Raw genomic sequence first — 21698 nt, forward strand, 5'->3', positions numbered from 1 at the left:
CCTGTTGATACTTTTAATTTTTGAAAGTCAATTTCAACTTAATTCTTACACACTGCATCTTTAAGTGTTACACATCATCTATAGTCCCACTAACGACAGAAAAGAGAGTAGAGAACATGTGAGACCAACAATAAGGAATATTTCATGTGAAATAACCATAAAGTTTGAAATGGTCAGACGCCTGTTTGTCCATGCAGGACCCTGTTGCTAATGGTGGGAGGCTGATTGAGAGAAACAGGTTCCAAGGGCCTTTGTGTGGAGAGCAAATGCATTGCTGTCATCGCCCTTTCATGGGATTTGTTGACAGTAAGAATAGTATACCATCATAATTTCCTAATTTCATCCTCTATCCTTCAAACCGTGTTTTGATTCTAACCCTCAACGTGAGCATGAGTATGAGATAACACCAGTATCGACAGTGATCGCCAAGAAATGCAAAGTGCATCACCGACAGTCAATTTGCGTTTGCAGGAGCAAAACTGTGTCCAGGTGGAATCGTCCTTGAAGGCCTTTAAAGCCCTCTACCGTCCAGTGCCTGCCACCTTGCCCTTTGTTGTCTTGACACGATCTGAAAGGGAGAACTCAGCGGCCGTGCGTTGCAGCCGCTGCCGTCACCTTGACCTCCAATGAGCACACACAACAGTGACTGTGAATGTGTCAGTCGCGCCAACTGTTCGAACCCCGCCTCCTTCCTGAGCTAGCTAGCAAAACAGCGCGAGGCCAACTTGTTCCCTTTTTTTCCTTCTCCTTTTATAGGCCACGCACGATCTGCAGGGGATATAGGCCAACTCTCAATGATTTGAGAGCGAATAGCTGTGCTGCCCGTTTCATTTAAACTGAGCACGGCTGAAAATACGTCGCAGGGGTAAAGTGAATGATGCAGCAACAGCTTGAACAAAAGTCAGAGGATTATTGTTTGTCAACCTTCGTCCTTTGAGATGTGCTGCAACGAGACTCCCTAGTATATCAATGGATATGCTATGAATGTCACAACAGTAGAATACAGTGTAAGGTCACTCAGTACTGTACATAATGTGTCAGTGTGTGTTTTCTCTCTATAACCTTTATAACCCTCTTCACACAGGTCAAAGTGAGCACATCTGCCCTCTGACTGTCTCTGTCATCATTAAATACTAAAACTCTTTATCTGCTAGCGGAACAAACGACCCAGTAGCAACATGTGTATAGCGTGTGTGTGTGTGTGTGTGTGTGTGTTTCCGTGAGAGAGAGAGAATGGTCATATGGCACAAAGACAAGGCATGATGTGTTAAATGAGGTGTAGCAGCAATGCATGTTTGTCGTAAGTCTGGTTAACGGCGTCAACCTTCAGTCGAGTGTCGATCAGGTCAGACTACTTTTGACTAAGCTCCTTTGCGCTATTACAACAGTGTAAACCATTCACTATATCATAAGAACGGGCTATGCTACACAGAGCACGCTGTCCTTAGCAAAAATGGCGCGTGGATGTGAGAGTGAGAGAGAGCGGGAACGTCCCAAAACAATATCAGACCGCCACCACAAGTGTTCATCCTCCTCCGCCACACGTCCGTGCGAAGACGCGTTCCGTCGGCCACCGGAAAGCATCTAGGTAGTACAAGGTCAGCAGTGGAGGTGAAGATATTGCACACGCAGACTAATGTCAACAGCTCCATTGAAATGGCACAGCGCAGGCGTCACACCGAAGATTACAGTTCTTTTTTTTTTTTTTTTCCCCTCACGTAAATGAACACTGTAAAAAATTCAAAAAACACGCCCCCGGTGACGGCTTCTTTATTGCAGCACATTTCCCTTCTGTTCCCCCCCCCTCAAGATATCTCTTTGTCAAACATCCATTTATCTTAAAAAAAACGTTGCGAGTCTCTGTTTGTGGTTTTGAAGGAGCGTATTTTTTTTTGTTTTGTTTTTTTCTCGAGAGTGCATTTTGGCAGTAAGTAAAGTCTTGTTCAAGTCGGGCACGACGACAGCCAGGAGAGTAGATGGGTCAAACCGGACAACCATGATTTTGGAGGTCATTTAGAGTCTTGTGCTCCGTCTCCTGCCCCACCCTGCCTATTCCTCGCCGCCAGCACAGTCACGTGACGATCACATGCCGGAGGCACCCAGTCCCATGCTGGCGGTGTGGCTCATGCAGGGCAGCGTCTGGACGGTCTTGGGGAAGTCGTGGGTGAGGATTCGTCCGTTCTCGCCGCCGCTCCCGTTGCCACTCATCCTGGTCAGGGTGGAGCAGCGCATGGCGTCGTTGATGGATTGCTGTCGGGAGCAGACAGATTGCAATTAGTCTACATAACGGATTTCAGCCTCATACACACATCATCTCCCAATCAAGACAAAGATCTTAGACAAAGAGATCTCACGCAACAGTAGCAGCGCACAGAATTATCTGCAGAATGCGCATAAGCAGCTGTTTGTGTCACTATGTGAATGTGGTGCTGGCGCGCCGAGAAATTCAAGGGCAAAATGAGCTGTTAGGGAGTCCTAGGGTGCTGCTTTTCACCCTCTTTATCGGGACCTGAGTGATAACCGCGGGTGGTAAACCATGCCGCTGGCTGATGTGCATCAATGTACTAATTTGTAACAGGAGGAGCAGAGCGTAGTGTGGGCAGTAAGAAGGGGAGCCGAGGCTTCACTCGCTGCTTTAATAGCTCCATTCTCCAGTCTAGCGCAATAAAAGCCAGTGGGCCCGAAAGCCGACGTAATGATGTGTGGCGCACGTGTGCTCGGTATGTGCGTATGTGCCTTTTTTTTGGGGGGGGCCTCGCCCGCCATCCCCTGTGCTACAGCTGATTAAATTGGTCATCGCGAGCGCAATCTGGAGCAACCAGTGAGTGCATGGGGATTGAAGATCTACACCGTCTTCTAATTGGAGCGGGGGTTGTTGTTTCTTTTTCAAGCCGAACAGCGTAAAGGGCCTAAGACTAATAGGGCTTCTCAACAATCTCATCAGCAAACGGATCAGGTGTCTCTTCGTGTGCTGATTAAAACATAAGAGATGCATGTAGAGGATCAGTCCTCGCCTCGGCCCTGCCTTTTTTTTTTCCCCTTTGCTGTTTACACAAAGAGTCGAGCGGCGCGGGGCTTTGATGTCAGAGGAATGAATCGAAAGGGCTGCTTGTTGCAAATTGATCCACGAAGCGGACGACTAAGACCTCACATCTGCCGGCGAAAAGCGTTACAAGCAACAAGTCCATGCCTTCAGATCTCCCAACACACAACAACTGGAGTTAAGACTGTTCTAGGTTAAAGCAGTGATGGAACACATGAGCCGCACCAGGCCTGCCTTATGGTATACATATAAAGGATGTTCACCACAATGGGCCCTGCATTTTGCGAGACAGTCAGCAAACAGAGAGGAGGGAGCAGGGGAGAGGTTTGCTCAGAGCGACAGAGGCAGATAGATGTACCACTGTGATTTAAATTGCCTTTATACCTGTGCAGAGGGAAACGTCTTCGTTTGTGAATGTGAGCTACGAGATTATTGCAATGAGCTTCGTGATGGGACTGAACCAGAAGCCTGAGAGGAACATTTTTGTAAGAGGAACTAAGTTATGTTTACTTTGCTAAAGAATTTCAAATTCAACATTATTCACCATTAAAATAATCTGATATAAATGAAATATTCATATTGCCTACAGTCATTACAGTACAGTGTTTCTTAGTGACATCCAAAGGTCATTTTAAAGGGACAGTTCAAACCCAAAACTAGAAATACATATTCTTCCTCTTACCCGCAGTTCTATTCAACATATCGGCCACAGAGATGTCTGCCTTCTTGCTTATATAATGGAACTCGGTGGCATTTCAGAAACTCAGCAGCGCTGTGTCTTTCCAAAAATCCTGGCCTGGATACTCAAGAGAATCTAGAGACTTTTTTGTGAGCAGTTTCATGTAGGAACAAATTTCTCTCTGAAGCCTAAATATTCACTACAGTTCTATGGTTTTACCAGTCAGGTTTACGAACAACACTGCAGACTGAAGTCTCTGTTAACAGTGACACGGACACGGGCAGATCTGCGTTACATATGCTGTATCCTCAATGTGCTGCAACTATGAGGCTCTGTGTTCCTGGTGCAAACGTGTGACAGTAACGTGTGATCCAATCACAAGGGAAACGCTCGCCAGGCATTAGGCATTTCGACACGCATCTTGCTTGACCCACCTGTGATCAGATCTCACTTCCTCACTCTGTATGCAAATAAACAAGTTCGTCACAGGGACACACGGACACAAAGCTTTTTGCACAAATAAAATATTAATATAATATAATACATAATGTATGCCGAATTTATGAAAAGTCTCCATATAATTAAGAATTTGTCATAGAAAACACTGAACAAAGTTTTTTCCAATTCAAACTCTCAAAACTGAGCGATTTTATGAGGGAGTCTGGGGAATTTCTCTCCCTCTTCATCTCCTTGCTGTTGGCTGCTTGACCTATAGCGTACTGCGGTTCAGATTTGCCATCTGCTGTTGTGCAAAATGTTCTTAAATTGCAAATTAAATAATATGAATTTCAAATTATTGTTAATAATAACATTATTATAATAATCCTCCTGTTGAAAACTGCTCACAACAAGCTCTGGATTTCTGGAAAGAGACATTGCTGTTTTTTTGACAACAATTATAACCATCTAGAGGATAAATAGCACTGAGGGTAAAAACAAAAATATGTCGGTTTGATTTATCTGGTTGACTCTCTCTGGAAAGCCAAACTGATAGCAATATGCTAACAACTGAATGTTAACACAAGGAAAATGACTGGTTTGTTCAGCCACTGTGCTTAACATGTCATCTTTAGAACAGGAAGTAACAGGCTTAATGGCAATTTCAAAATCAAGTGATTCAACGACACTGCAGGAGATCGGTGATGTAAAGACTGAGTGGCAGAGGAGGAGAGAGGTACAGGAGAGCGTTTGCACTGCGGTGGAAGCCGTGAGAGGCCCTACTGTGATCACGGTTAGATGGGCGGGGGGGTGAGGAGGCGGATGTCATCAGCATCATCATCATCATCATCATCATCATCATCATGGCTTGATCACAGCGTTTCCTACCCCGTGGCTGTGCTCTGCCCTTATATCTTAACAGTGTTGTTGGCGTACAGGCCGTAGCTCTGCAGCTCTGTGTAGGGGGCGCTAGCACCACTGTCTAAGGCTGAGCAGTGAAAGGCCTGAGCGGCTGAGGCAGCAGCAGCTCGCGCGGTGGACACCTTCATTCGGCGCGACTCAGTCCTGGACTTGTAGCAGAACTCCACCAGCGCCACCAGCATGGCCAGGCCGAGCCCGCCGATCAGGATGTAGAAGACTCCCGCCACATTGCTGAGGCTCAGAGCACTCGTCTTGTCCTGCAGGGAAGGAAGGAAGGAGGGAGGGAGGGAGAGAGAGAGGGAGGAACAGGGGTTTCGGTCAGCCAAGGGGTGAGGAGCAGGAATGGCCGCAAAACAAAACTGTACAGTTTTACATACAAAACTAAAGACAGACTCACACACACACGTGTACTCACAGACTGACATTGGTTTTACAAACAGTAAGTGCAAGGACTCAAAGTATCAGGGACACAATCAAGAACACTCGCGCGCACACACACACACACACACACACACACACACACACACAATCATGTCAGGTAAATGAATACTACAGGACACACACATAACTCCACACAAACCAACTTTAATAGTAAGACATATTTTAGAGACCTGTCTCACAAACTAGGATTTTGTATGTTAGCTGGAAAAATTTGGATCAAAAAGTTGGGACGCTGCGTAGACCGTAATGAAAACAGAAAGTGGAGCTGTGTTGGCAAGTAAACAGTTTGGACAAGTGTCCCTGAGCCTGTGTAGTAATATCCTTTACACAGTCATGTGTTTAACAAAGTGCTGAACGTCGTCCCATCTGTGCTCGTGAACGACTGAGCCTTTCATGATGTCCCTTTCATACCCAATCATAAAACCATCAGCTGTTACCAATCAGCCTGTTTACCTGTGGAATGGTCCAAACAGGTGTTTTTGGAGCTTCACACGGCATTCCCAGGTTGTTTTTTTCCCCCCTTTCCTGACTTATTAGAAACATGTTGCTGCCATCAAATTGAGAGTGTACATTTATAATAATCTATTAAAGATGCAATATGTAGGAATTTTCACTAAAAATGTAAAAACGTACAGATTAACAGTTCTGACATTATGGTGTCTATGTACTGTGCTCAAACGATATATACTAAAGTGAGCATGCAAACCGGCTAGCATACACCCCAATCAACCTTCTGCCAGTCCTCTAAACTCCCAGTCCAGACTGCTAGCTGCATGGCTAACTGAGCAAACTAGCTAACGACAGCTACAGTGAGCAGTGGTCAGCGGTCACTCCAGAGATACACACTGCCACTTGTTTGTTTTGTTTTCGACAAGGGATCACTTCTTACATATTGAACCTTACCTAATCACCTATCACGTAAGCTGATTGGTGAAACATTACATATATTGTCTTTGCAGTGTTTTCAATTGTGTATATGTCAACAAAGATTAGCAAGTTATCACACACATTTCATTTATGTTTTCGCACAGCGTCCCAACTTTTGGCAAATAGCGGTACTCTGGCTTTTCAGTTTCACTAACGATGGAGACTAAAATGGGAAGAATCTTTTCTCCAGGCTAATGATTGAAAACAGTCAACAGTCCCAGCAGTTACTGAAGTATGGAAGACTGAAACTTCCAGAATCTCAAATATATAAATAACAAAATAAATTAATTAATATGCCATTAAATGCACCGAAATAAAATAGAAAATAAATGTAGGAATTAATCAATTTATAAAATGTGCCATAGAGAAACATTCTGCTTTAATTTATGTATTTATTTTCCTTTGTATTCATTCAATAATATATTAAATTTCAAATTTCATTTTCATTGTATGAATTAAATATGTGTACAAAAATAAATACATACATATATGAATGCATGTTATGGCATATTAATTCATTTATTGATCAATCCATTTATTTCTGCGTTACTGTGGTTCTTTGACTTCACTATATTATTCGGAGGATAATTTGTTTTATCAGAAATCTATGTATCAAAGATTTGTAGTGCAGAGTCCTGCTCTGGCTATAAAACAGAGCTTCTAAGAAAACATATGAGGTACAGATGACGGAAATGCTAGGGTACAGTACAGAGAGGTGTCGCCCGATTTATGATGGCACAGCCTTGATACGCAATCACAGGTCAAAACATCTATTAACATGAATAATAGGCTGCCATAGGACTGCTCCCTTAACTTTTGCCACACTAAACCACGTGTATTGATGAAAATTATATCATAAATCGTGTGTAGTGCAGCTAGTCCTCCTTTCTGGCGATAAACCAGGGCTTCTCACAAAAACAGAAAGTACAGTGGGTGGCTGGAAATGCCATTAATAAAATCTACTCTTGCATATTAATTGCATCGAGATTCTCTCAGCGCCTGGTTAAATGTAGACTCTTGTATTCCATCACCGCGGGAACAGAGGATATGAGGCGCCTTCGTGATGACACTGTCATCTAAATAAGACGTATTCTGACGGCGCCCTTAATGACGAGCAGCCATCAGACGTTTTAATTTAAAAAGGGAAGAATGTCTGCTTGCTGAAAATGAGCTCCCTGTGATTGATTCAAGCTACATTTTGGTCACAGGCCTTTATCAGGCCTCTTTTTAATTTAACAAATGATCCTCCTGCAGTGCTCCTCTCCACGTCAACGGAGGCAACATTAATGAAACATCTGAGTGTTCAGTTTTTGCGTCCTGAACTTTCTTCTTGCTAATGGAAAGAGACAAACATACTTGTTTTTTTGTACTTATTCCAAGCGACATATAAAAATGTCAGCCACATTATTGAGGCTTAATCTATAACATTAATGGTTCACATCTCTTGTTCCTCTTTTGCTTATTTTCTACTGCTTTTTTATTCAACGGCATGCCTGCTTACTCAGTGTTCTTAAACTGTACATAACTGGCTGTTTGCTGGACGCATCACCTTCTGCACGTGAAGCTAGTTGCTTACCAGAATCTGTGACCAGTTATCGCCAATCACCGCCGTTACATTGGATCGGTTAAACCAGACGCTAGTTCAAAGACTGTGCGACATTTGTGAGACAGGCCCCAGATGTTGAAAACAGATGCTTAACTGGGCTTTTTATGCAATTCTAAACATTTTACACAACTCCTATACTAACCCTTTTAGAATACTTATACATATGACTGTAATTTGGTGAGGGAGGAGGTCCAGGTAAGGAGCACAGACGCCCCACAACACATGCATTCATGCAGCAACAACACAGACACGTCTTCAGTTTAACGTTGCTCCTTATTGTGGGTCGTTGTTCTCCATTACTGTGTTACCTACTTACATTGATGCCTATTTATAGTCAGTAATGAAATGGAATCACTTAAATCAGTCAATCTAAAGGGCTCTCGAGGAACGGCGGGGTCTAATGAGGATGTTATTTCATATAGAACAGAAGAGATTAATGCCACGAGGAAAGCGTTATAGTTCTGTGAGGATGTTTTTTTTTTTTATTTGTTCTAACCACTTAAATAACGCCTGTGTTACCCCAAGGGCAAATTTGCATTACAATATATTTAGCCTGTATTTTAATCCCTGTCACTTACTAGCATTATGTAATGTAAATAGAGGTTTTATACAGCTCCTGTCTGACAAACTATGTGCCTCGGAGGGCTGAGAGTCTGCAGGTTTCTGCTCAGAACTTGGGCTGAATTTATGTTTATTCCCTGGAGCAGTGTTCAGAAAGCTTCCTAGAGTTGGTCCTAGTGGCCCACTTATCGAAATGTTTTAGAGTCGATGTGTGTGCGTTAAATCTCCCTCCTTAAAAATTATAATTAAAACCAACCAAAGGAAAAAGCTAATGAAGTGTCTTAGCCCTTCTCACAGCTAATAAATGTTTAGAGTAATGAGTTGGAGTTGTTTCAGAGAGTCAGGGAGTTTTTTTTCTGAGCACATGATAGCATTGCTGAAAATATAAAGGACCACATATTCAAGCTGCGAGCGGTGCTCAAGCATTTAAAGAATAGCTTATTCGCTTCTGGCTGAGAGCTACGTGAAAACATTGATACCATCCCTCTATGGTGAATATAAAGCCAGCAGCCTGTTAGCTTTGGTTAGCACACAGCAGGCGACCAAGGGAACTAGCTGAAGGAGCTATTTCGTACACACTTTTGTGCAGGTCAAATAAATACGATTCAATGTGTTCATTTGTAAGATTTAGAGGTGCTCGTAGGTTTTGATATATTTGGATATAAGTCCATTATTGCTATCTACTGGCCACACTTGAAGCCCTGAAACGCTGAATGCCCGTTGCCCCACGAGGCTGAATAGTCAATATATGATTGCCGATGGGTTCTGAGATTGCTCCTGCTATAAAGGATTAAAAAAAAAATAAAATAAGCAAAGGAAAAGAAAGAAAAAAACCCTGACACCTGTAATGACAGGCTCGAAAGGCCAGCTGACATTCTAAACAGACACAGAGATACCTGAGCTAAAGCGCAAACGCTTTCCTGTCAGCGAGAGCTACCAGTGGGTAGCACAAAGAGCGAACGCCTGCAACCGCAGTGTCAGACTTGGTACGGCTCGGGTTCGATAGAGCAGATTGACGAGGTTAGCATCCATACATGCACACTCTACAGTGAGACAGTTGGGGTAGGATTTTCATTAGGGGCCAGAATACAAAGGTCACGCCTCAACATGTTTGAAGGGTTCAGCAAAGGTCCCGACGGCCTAATGTCATAATCTGTCTCCCTCGTGTCTGTCTGTGTGTCTCTTCCTCCTCTTTCTCCTTGGGAAGGAGTCGCAGCCTAACAAATTGGTTTCAGGATGATTCATATTCAGACTCAAGGTTATCATCACGCTTGATCTGCGTGTTTGTGTCTGTGTGCATTTGAGGGTTTGGACAGTCTATTTTAAGAGGGTTTATCCCACCTAGATGGTGAAGTGTAGTCACTGTGTGTGCAACAATCCAATAGAACGATCCAAAGAAATCCACCACACAATATTTACATAGGCACGCCGGTAATGCACATTAAGTCTCTGACAACACAAGCTAATCAGTGGGAGCAAATAGACTCCAGAGTACCACTGGAGTACTGGCCCGAATATAAGACAATGTCTCTCCCTGCAGTCGTATCACATCAGAATACCAGACGTGTTTTTGCATTTACAGCAGCATACGTTTGCTCAACTATTGCAACGGCCCATGTGCGGCAGAGCTGTTGCTTTAAGCCAGCCATCCACGAGCGGCCCAAACCCCAGAGCGAACTTTGAATGTAACTTTTTAGAGAAAATGAAAACATTTTTATTCTACACATCAAAAGCTGAATTCATAAGCAACACAGCATATTTTTTCCTCAATTACATACACTAGGCAGTTTTTCCTGCTACAGCCTTATTTGGTCTCACATGACCAGTAGCTTTGGGGTGGGGGGGGCTCCTATTACCATGTGCTACTTAAGAAACCAGTTCCCCTGCCCCTCCAGTCTGCATCAGAGGAACGGTGCCAACTGCAAGAAGTCTGCTGCGGGACCTTAGTTTAATTTTGGCGTCATGTAGGCTATGATCAAAGGTGAATGCATCATTGAAATAAGTCAGAATTAGGGACTGCTGGGCCCAAATCAGCATCATCAAATCATCAGTTAGCTACCTAGACATCAGCAAACTGGTTGCAATTGTTTCCTGCTTGTTTTTGGAAAAAGGACCGTTGTGGACTGCCGAAATTTGCTTCTGCAAGTTCTCGGTTTGGAGGGTCATGCAGCCCCGACACTTCACCGAACCCCTCTCTTCAGTCAGGACACCCTTCCCCTAGAGTGGTTAAGTGACGGAAGAGTGTGTTGAGATTTGGGCTTTAATGACCTTTCTGTATATGTACTATTGTTGTGCTGTGCTTTTGCATGCCGTACAGCGTGGTCTTCTAACTGAGATCTGTGGCCACGGTGGCTGCTGTTCAGCAAAAGTTACATCGGCTCACTTTAAACTTCTCAAGGTTTTCCGCTGCCTCACATTAATGTTACAGCGGACTTGGATTGGACAGCCACTTGTCAGGCCAAAAACCCCTTAAAACTGAAGCCAAAGCGATCCAATCAAAATATGTGCTTCAGTAGATTTATGAATTGGCTCTCCATCATTTTCAATAAATGAATAAAAAAAAAACAAAGTTTATATTATTGTATTTTTCATAAATAACAAAAATATTTTTGATTCTTTTGGTTTTTTTTTAATGATCTTTTACTGCAATGTTATTTAGATTCAACCACACATTTAAAATATATTAAACACAGTGTATCCGCCTACATTGTTACACTTGAGTCGTCTTATATTTGGGCCAGTTCAACAGTACTGCTAGAGCCACATGGGGAAAAATTGCCCATTGTGACAGAGGCTTGAGGACTGGACCTGGGGCTGGTCTAGGATCAGGGGCGGAAGGGGGTTGTGCTGGGGAAGTGCTGTGTGGTGACAGTTTCTGCTTGGAGACTAACCTTTCTTCCGGAGTCCTTGCTGCCACACTCCCCTTTATCGTACCACCATTTGTTTTTCAGTTTGTCTAAGACGGCTTGCTCATTGAGTTTCAACACCGCTAGGTTTACTGGGATTCTTCCAACCATAAGGAAATAACATAAATAACATATTATACGATGTTATTTTATGTTATTCATTCAGAAACAGCAACAGCAGCAAATACATGTGCACACACCACTTAGCACACACAGCAAACACACGCACACAGGTATATATCAAACATCAACATCATTAGAAAACATCAGAGTCAAAGTGATATGCATTAATACTCCATCTAGCTTGGCTGGCTCCCTAAGGCAGTAGATGTGTATTACTATATCACTCGGGGTAACCGGCACACTGCTAACCCTCACTTGTGCAACAAGGATGTCTTGATCGTATCTTTTATCAAAAGTAAAGGAGCTACAAAATGGATGCGCTCAATCTCAAGGTATCATCGAGCACGAGGGGGCAGAGCTGATTTAACACCACGCACTGATCGATTTTAAATGATCGGCGTTCCTTTTTGTCCAGGCAGGAGAGGCGAAGCCCCTCTGCGGTTCTCAAACTCAGCCACCGCGGGCCAGATAATCACCCCGCCTCCCGCCCCTTCGGCACCTCTCCTTTGCCTTTCGCCACACCGCAGAAAGATTAAGTGTTGCTTGAGTGGCAGTGCAGCGTGGGCCTGCCGGTTACCCCCCCCTCCCCACTCCCAGTGGCAGTGGGTTACCCGCAGGGTTTATCAAACTGGCTCTGACCTTGGAGTCCCCGCCCCCGCTGCCGCACTCTCCCTTGTCGTACCACCACTTGTTTTTCAATTTGTCCAAGAGGCCCTGCTCGTTCAGTTTTAACACTGCCAGGTTTACAGGGTTTCTTGAAAATAATGTAAAATGATAGCCATTAGGAGACACTCTATGGGACAGATATAAAGAGATTGGTCGCACGGTGGTGGTGATTATGACACACTGACTCATACAATTAGAAAACTCCTGCGTAACTACTGATATGAAGCAGGAGCATTGGCTTTGGATGCACATGTTAGCTGTATATCTGCGATGGGGCTGAAGTGCTGAGCGCCCATACAGTAGCAGAGTCAGGTTTTACCAAGCAGGGGCCTCGGAGGCTGGCAGAGCAGACGCTATAAATGGAGATGCCTTGGATGTGGAAGTCTGTCTACAGATGGTGATTTCCTTTCAGTGGCGCCAGCATACAGATTGCCATGGTAACGAAACCTATCAATATTCAACTCATAACGGCATCCTGGTGAACAGAAAGGCCGTGCTGATTAATTTACAACTATCGGTGGAGACAAATGCAGACGAATGTTAACTGTCACTTTGTGTGAGTTGTTTTTCTGAGAGGAAGCCATGCGACCGACTACGAGCCACCTCACCCGAAGCATCTCCCCGAGCTCTGCTCTCTCTTTCTCTGGCGAGTGTATGTGTGTGTGCGTTTCCTATAGCTGACTGGCTGCAGACAAAGACTCTCTCCAGTCACCACAAATCACAGAAAGGAAGAAACTGCAATCAGAATTTGTGCAAAAGAGGTCAAAATTACAGCCTTTTGTCAAGACTGTCGTTTTCCTACGAATCAGTGTCTATTCTTCTGCGGAGCAACAATTTAGTTTGGTGACGTTCTGCCTTTCTTACTGGCGAGAGCAGGAGAGCCTTTGCCCACAACTTCAAGTGCACAACACAGCTGTAGGGAACACAAGTATCCTCGGAGCTGGTAAAACCTCTGAATTCTTTCTCAGCCCGGTGGAGTCAGACAGAAAGAAAGAAGTCACAGTGTGTGGAGATGGATGATCCGGCAACCTGCAGGTGATTGGTTAGTTCGGTCAGTTAGTTTGTGCAGATGTCAGGGAGGTCATTGTGCTGTATGTGAGGTGGGATGTGGTAAACAGGCAGTCATTGGGGTGGCAGGACATCATACGTGTAAGAAATGAATCAGAGAATATAAACAGAACATTTCATAGACTGCAATCAGTACATCCTGTTAAATGAAGAGTTCAGTTACATAAAAAAGTGCTAGTTTCAATCAAGCCTGCACTACAAACTGAATATTAGAATAAACATATCTTTTCATATATCCAGTAGGGATGTGCAGATCTGTCGGATTGTTATTGGCACACTGAAATTGACAAGTCACGTTAATTACTCAATTGTTTTCAGTTCTGCTCTGTTCTTTTGCTGCAGGGGACTCGCTTCTATTGCTCTCTACTTGAGAAGCACAATAAATGCATAGTGATGGTGATATATTTTTCCTTAAAGCGAAACACTCAGCTTTTCAAATTCCTTCCTCCTAGCATTTCCTTGTGGTATTGCTCTTAGCCCGGCTGTCACAAAGACGGCATAAGCAACATGGCTGCTGTCCAAAGTAAAAAAAAAACAACAAAAAAAAAACAGTGTAACAATCCTAATTTGACCTCCAATCCTGGATCTCGCTGCTATGAAAAAGCAGAGAAAAACACAGTGTTGAGTTAGTAAGTAGGCAGGTTTTCCGACTTACTGATTTAATTTTTAAAAAATGCCTGCTTTGTACCGTCTCAAGTCCCAGTGGAGAGTGGAAACACGTATCAGCGGGGAAACGGATCAAGTTGAATCCGCTCACATCACCAGTGACTTCAAGAACTACACGCGTTACATACATGCATTAATTAAAAAAGTTGAACGAGCTGGCCGACTGTCCTCGGTCTGCAAGAGTCTGCAGCCTGTTTGAGGCTTTGTGCACACAAGTGTTTTTACAACATTCTCTTAATTAGCAAGTATATAAAGTATGTTCACCATGTTCACAACCATAGTTTAGAATTTGTGAATCAGAAATAAATACAGCTAGGTCTGATCAAACAGGTGGGTACTGATCATTAACAAACGTATCCACAAAGTGAAATTCTGACCTGCTGATGGCGTTGTTCAGCTTGCTCAATTTACTTTACATTTTACTTTCTTACCCTAAGAGTTTCTGCATTAGATAGTGTTAAGTGTCTATGGGTAAATGTTTGAAGCTAACATTTGCCCAGCCGATGGAGTGCCCTTTCATTTTCAATGTTGGCAAAATAGCTAGCTAGCTGCACTGTTCCTATTCCCTCTGTTTGATCAGTATATTTGGTATAGGTTGGTGATGGAAATTCCAAATTGTCATGTTATAATTCGCTCTTTTAGACTTTAACATGATTCAAATATTAATATTTCTTAAGAGACTGATGGTGTACGGTCGTCTCTACTTGCACTATAGTTACGAAGTTATGTTTTATTTACAGGCTCATTATAACTCAAATAAGAATACCCAATAAGTTCCATACAGCAAAGGAATACAACTAAAAGAGAACAGATCTTTGCTTGGTATCAGAAGATACCCTGTGGATAGAGGATTGAAATAGAGAGAGAAAAATCGAATTGTTGGCAGACTAATATTCAGTAGTACTGATGCATAAACAATGCACCGCAGGTATGATTGAAATCAACTCTTTGCATTCATTGAACATTCACTCATGCCTGATTCCATGTGAACAAGTCATTCCACTTCATCAAATAAAAATCTTTGAAGCATTCCCAATTCCACCTCCTTCAATACAACACCTCCGGGCCCGAATGTTCTTTATTCTGTCCGTGAAGCTCGTTATCAGACATGTGTGAATGGCAACCTGAGAATAACATATAATTCTGATAACCATTAGCAGAGAGAGAGAGAGAGGGATGATGGGGCCATCCTCAGCAATCGGCAATGCATCCCATTCCACTGTTGTGGGTTTTGGACCAATTTGTCTTTATGACTTGGGAGCACACTCATTTCACCACTCGTCTCGTCAATAACACAGCGCTTACGCCCCATATGAAATGCAATTTGGATGGAATTTAAATGGAGCCTGTAAATGGAATAAGACATAGGCAGCGTTTTCTTGCCAGCGAGCTCTGACCTTTGGCTGTCAACCAAGGTGGAACCCCGAATGAATCCTCGGCAAGTTTGAATAAAATCTCCCCATATGGCTCGTTTCATTAAAATGAATGAGGCCTATTAGAGATAGATTAAAAGCTTCAGATGCCACCAGCTCCAGCTCTCTTTCGCTCTCTCTCTCTCTCTCTCTGTAGTTGCAGGAGAGACACGAACGGGAAGTTGGTTAAGGTGTTAATGTAATGTGAAAAGACAGCTGCTGCTCTTGGACACCGATGGCAGAAAAGAAAAAAAAGTACATCCAGTATGAATAATCATTCATTACGTCAATTATCACATTGAATGTGGCAGATATAAATTCAACTCTGCTGACTTCACATTCAAGGTGTGAGCCCCGGCGTAAGTGGAAAAGTAGACATATGGGTTTGGCCCTCGAAGCTGTAATCCAGCTTCAAGGGCCCTGCTGGTTTGTGAGAGGCGCATTTACATTTCGTATGTGTGTTTCTGTGCGTTCGAGGGGGTGCTTCAGTTTTGAAAGCACGCCGCGCGAGACCATGACAAATGCTCATCAAGCAGGTTTAGGATGTAATTAGAGGGCAGCAGGAAGACAAGTGTCACTTAAAGAGGTTGGGAAAATCTCGCAGTCCTACTTTACACTTCTGCCAGCACTCACAAGTCAGCTATGAATAGGTTATGCTGCATACATTAAGTAGATATGCAGACGCGGACGAGCGTCGGTGTTGACAATGGGCATGATGAAGTTGCGAATGTCCTTGTGAGTGCATGCAAACGCTGAACAAAATACAGCGATTAATGACATGCTGTAAAAGTAATGCCGTGCCTTTCGTGTCTCTTCAAAATGCATTCAAACTAGGCAGAACACGACACAATTACTGATGTGTTGTGCTGTTGTGATGAAAAGCAGTGATGCACAAATGAACCAAAATGATCGAAAAGTAACAAAAATCAGAAACCAATTTGAGTTACATGGTGCGGGATCTGAGCTCGATGGAGAAATCAACAGGTGACAGACGATCAGACGACGCTCGTGCACAAGCTGCCAATAAAAGCGCTGGGAGGCTTTTATCGAGCCATGCCGCGGTGGCAGGGACTTACCTGAGCGGGGAGCCCTTCGGTGTGGCGATGCCATAACCTTTAGAGTCGAGGTTTCCTCCCACCTTCATGGTATCGCACGGTTTCCTCTGCTCTATGTACTCATTCATTGTGGACTCCAGCAGGTAGGCATACTTGCCCTTGGACTTCCTGACTCTCATTACGCCTTCGTCCGTGGTCTTGACAAACACGGACGGGTCAGCCGCCTTCATGTAGGACCACATCTTCTCAAACACGGCGATTTTGGACCTCTGGCAGCAAGAATTGGTAGGAAGAAAGGAAGAGATGGATTCAGTGGGAATACTTTATTTTTATCCTCTATCATACTGTGTAAATTGTGATTTGTTAGATTTTCAGGAAATAAAACCTTGTTTTAGATACTATTTGAGGCTAAAAGCAATATAATGTCATTTTTTTTCCTACACCTCAGATTAAACGTAGGTGCTAACAACAAACAAAACCTGTTAGGTCATAACAATGTTGTGTGTTTAAAACGTGGACCTCAAAGTAAACATGTATGTAACGCTGTGATCCTGCCCTCCCACTGAAGTTATACAGTCCAGATAGGGGGAGGCGGAGTGGCTGAGACAGAGACACCATTCACTATATTACACGACAATGAACCATCAACAAGATTCTGAAGCTGTTATCTTAAAGTAAAAAGTTACAGAATGTTACTTTAAAATACCAACTTCTACATGATGTTGCTTTAATCTACATCGTTTCTGTCCTAAACACTGTTTTCATGACTTATTAGAGGAAACAAAAAAAAGACAAAAAATCTAAATCGATACAGCAGAACAGGAGATATCAACTTTTATATTCTACACATTATAAACTTGGCACCTACATGACCCAATGAAAATCCTGTAAACTACCTGGAAGTGACAGCTGTTGCTATTGCAATGTTACATTTATCCAGTCTGTTAAGTTTCTGATAACGCAAACCTCAAAATTTTCAGCTCCTGCTCGCTCACATTAAAAGCATCCTGCTGGTGAAGCGGTCGGATTGCATCGTGAGGGCAATGCAAAGTATTTGTCCGACACAGTGTAATGTTTTCAGCGATGGATCGCACAAATGTTCTCAAGTCGGTCTCTCACCCGGAAGAATTCTTTGGTGGAGCCGGCATCCAGCGTTCCATAGGCGATCTCTGTCTGCTTGGCCAGATCCTCAGCGCTCTCTATAGGAGACACCATCCTCTCCACGGTCAGGAAGGCAGCCAAGTTGGCAGTGTAGGATGAGATGATGATGAGGGTGAAGAACCACCAGACGCCTCCGACGATGCGGCCAGACAGAGAGCTAAAAAAAACAGGACAGAACGTTTGCTCGGTCAAAAATATAGATAAACAGAGGCGGCGCGTATACATGTTCATGCCTATCTTCAATCCACGACGGCGGATTCCAGCAGAAACAATTCTATGTTAACGGAGGCACTTAAGTGGCCAAAAATAAATGGCATCGCTCTGTTTCTTCCTGGCCAATTTTGCAGACAATCAAGAACAGCAATCTAGAGGCCTTGTGATGTTTGCACCATCCAAATGACCTACATTGCATCACACTCCCCCTGCACTCACACACTCTTCTCGTTCCACCATGCTTGGAGAGCTTAGCCCAATGTGCTAAGGAAAGATAACCAGCTCCACAAAGGCCCACTCAGCTTCCTGCCTGCCAAATTAATCTCACTTTAAGAAAGTTGCCAATATGTTTCATGGAACCACGCACATTAATTGTTGGGGATTAATAGACAGAGGAGAACACTTAGCCACTGCTCTAATTGCACTTAAGTTTTATTTTATTTATTTATTTCTTTAACAACAACTGGATGATTTGTGAGCAAAATCCCCTGAGCCCTGAGTCCCCGTCTTCACCTCAAGAGAAGCCAGCTCGAGCAGCAACAGCAGAAATCATGTTGCGTTACATATCAGGTCCCCGACAAGCTCGCGAGGCGCTTACGCAATGAAAATGACACAAATCTGAAACAAAAAAGGCTTTCATGATTCACCTTTGTGCCGTCAAGCCAAATGGAGCGTGAACATGAAGGCGAGATTAAGTATGAGAAAAAAAAAAAGGGGGGGGGGGGAGCTAAAACATAATCATTTAAGATGCTTTTCAGATGACGGGTGGATGATGAAAGAGCAGCCAGGGAGCGAGTGGAGAGCAAACACAGAATGGATGCCGAGTCTTTGAAAATCAGTGGGGAGAATGCAGAGCTGTCTGCAGGGTGTATGTGTGTGTGTGTGTGTGTGTGTGTGTATGTGTGTGTTTATGTGTTTGACTTGTTCACTGATCACTGTTCAAAAGGGGTGTGGGTAAGGTTAAGCCTTTTTGCGGCACTGTGAGGAAAGCAACATGCTTCTCTAAATACCTCAGTGCGTATTTAGTGTTGCAGCAAAACGATTCGCTGGCAAACGGTTGATTCTCCTGCGTCAAAACTCCTCCGACATCTGAGCTCTCTACAGTTAGAGAACGAAAATCCACTTACATTCACAAATTCACAACATTTCCGTCTCCAGAGCTGCTTCAGTTTAAACTCATATGGGCAAAGAACACTGGTAGTGTAATCCAGTATATATTTACAGATTGATAGCGCCAAACCGTGGTTACCAGCGTCCAAACTAGTTCAGGTCAACAAGCTCTTTTTAATTGTAAACAAGAGTAGCGCACGTAGAAATGCACAATGATATAGTGCGCATACATCATCTGATAGATTCATTCCACAGAAAAGAGGCAATCAAATGGAGACCGAGAGAGAAAACACAGGGCCAGAGGTCGAAGCAGACAGGTGCATATCATCCAATAAGGGGAACTAAAAGGGTGGATGGTGTATAGATATTTTCATCAGGGATGCTCAAAACATCAAAAGTGGTTGAGTTATATAATAATGTGAAAATAGTTAGCATAGCAATAGCATAAAGTCAGGTAAATATTCTCTAAAATCGAAACGTAAAAACAAGACTATAATAAGCTGCAACTAATGATCACTTCACCATCGATCAATCCGCTGATCGTGTTCTCAGTTAGCCAATCAATGGTTTTGTCTATACAGCAAGTCCAAGGTAGCATCCTCAGATTTCTCGATTGCCCGACCAATGGTCCAAAACCCAATTGAACAGTTTATCAAGAACAGCGGATAATTCACTTGATCCACTGCAGTTGGTGAAGTTTGAGTTTCTTGCTTTAAAAAATTGATGACCATCAGTCGATTATCAAAATGCAGCAGTTGCCTATTGATTTTTTGTCAAGAAGAAGAACAATCATTCACCTGGCCAGTCACGGTATCCATTTACTTACCAGTGTATCTGACAGGGATAATGCATATAGGCATCGTTACATCTTATTAAAACATATACAGGGCTGATTTGCAGTCCTTGTCCCTGGTCGGGCTTTTGGTGTGATAACAGCATCACACCTAGAGAGAAGTGCTAATTGACACCGTTTGGCTTAAGAATAATTGACCATTTCTGACATCTTCTTGTCTTTTCAGAAGCAGATCAAATGTATTTACCCAAAAGTGGTTTGAGGACTGAAACATTGTAAATAATGGGTGCACAACTAATCTTTTTGTTTCTTCCACAGTTAGGGTCGCCTTTCTGTGTGCGCGAGTGTTCTGACACTGTTAGCTCTGCATACTATAAAACTATGCGTTAGTGTTTAGACTGCCGCTGAGTGGCCTCTCAGTCCTGGTGCATGAGTGGAAATAGGAACACAGTGACAAACAACAGCCTAGTCACCACAGTAAGATGTCAGCATTTTAAGTTTATGCAAACCACAGATGCATTCAGTTTTGTGTGTGACATGTGTTTCATACCAATAATTCTAGAAAACTTTTCATAGCTTAGATTTAATTTAAAGCAACTATTGTTAGAGTCAGCATTTTGAAACCGCTGACAGTTTCAACATTTGTTAGAATGGAATCACTGGATATTTTTTTTACAAGGCGTCAGAGAGACATGGCAGAGATGAAAAGTAAACTAGATGGTACCACCAGAGGCTGACAAACTCCTTAGCTTTGACTGCTGCTGGCCTCCAGAGATGGCAGTAAACAGCTGTCTAATCCTTCTCCTTCAATCGTCCCTTTTTTTTCGCTTTCCCTCCCTCACTCTGTCTCAGCTCCCTCTCCTTTGCCTACGTCGCCGCTGTGCTCCCTGCCTGTCTTCTCGTGTGCTGGGGGGGGGGATGGGTCGCTGGCAGAGGCTCGTGTGGGGCCAAGACAACAATGGCCAACACCTCGGCACTGACACTGATGCATTCAAGTATGCATGCACACGTGCGCACACACACGCGCGCGCACACACACACACACACACGCATGCATACTTTTCATCCTGAGGACAATGTGTGAATGTGTGCAAGAGAACAACCGGGTCACCATTTACTGTGCTGTGTGTGTGTACGTGTGAGCGAGAGAGAGCGAGATGTTTGTACGGGTGTGTAGGTGTGTGTTGGTTCTCCTGCAGCAGTCCTCCTCCCTCGTCGAGCAGAGCGACTGGCAAACACCGACCTGTTTGTCTCTGTTTGTTTCCTTTTGAACTCGCTTCCTTTGAGCCCCCTTTCCGCTCCTCATACATTATTGCACAGCAGCCGACCTCGGCGCCTCGGTAAAGCATTAACTAAGCTGTCTTATTACAGTGAGGGAAATCTTCCAAGTAGCACTGTAATTTCAAGTAGTCGTGTTCAATTCAATAGGTCTCGTTAAGGCAATGATTAATCAATTATTCACTCTGCCTCTTTTATTGCATTAGGAAGAAAAGGAATAGTAATGGGAGCAGCGGAGGCTCCGGCTCAACAGCAGTGATGTATCTGCAGGAATGCTTTGCAACTGCGTGCGCACAAATCGCTGGAGCTGAGATGAATTCTCATCACCGATGTAACAAATAGCCGATACCAAAGGAATGTCACATTAAGATTCACATTCACATTAAAAACTCCTCAGAGATCTGCCCTTTTCTCTCTTTTTCCATTGGATTAAAATTTTAAGACATCAGTCTCAGCTATGGGATCATTTCAGCGATCAAGTTAAGATTAAGAGTGATTAATAAAAGAAAGGTCATATCTGTACTTTGATGGATTATGAAACATAAGTTATTTCTCACACTGAATGGAGTAACAAATCCGCTTATCAAATGTAAATGCTTTCGACTCCGTTGCTGAATCCAGTTGGTTTAGG

General features: G+C 43.4%; 1 protein-coding gene across 5 annotated transcripts in view; it reads right to left on the reverse strand.

Moving 5' to 3' along the window:
* Positions 1-1863: 1863 nt before the first annotated feature.
* Positions 1864-21698, reverse strand: part of gria1a (glutamate receptor, ionotropic, AMPA 1a) — a 77882-nt gene continuing 58047 nt past the window's right edge. The window contains exons 12-16 of one of the 5 annotated variants that reach the window (XM_037076769.1): positions 17632-17830; positions 16534-16781; positions 11508-11622; positions 5204-5338; positions 1864-2250 (exon numbers count right to left, since the gene is read on the reverse strand). In XM_037076769.1, the coding sequence (XP_036932664.1) occupies positions 2083-2250; positions 5204-5338; positions 11508-11622; positions 16534-16781; positions 17632-17830 (865 nt within the window). In that variant the 3' untranslated portion in view covers positions 1864-2082. Of the gene's footprint in view, positions 2251-5048; positions 5339-11507; positions 11623-12284; positions 12400-16533; positions 16782-17631; positions 17831-21698 lie in introns of those variants that run through there. The other 4 variants (XM_037076766.1, XM_037076767.1, XR_005071077.1 and 1 more) reach the window with 4 other exon arrangements.

Source organism: Acanthopagrus latus, chromosome 18, assembly GCF_904848185.1.
Source record: "Acanthopagrus latus isolate v.2019 chromosome 18, fAcaLat1.1, whole genome shotgun sequence".
NCBI lineage: Eukaryota > Metazoa > Chordata > Actinopteri > Spariformes > Sparidae > Acanthopagrus > Acanthopagrus latus.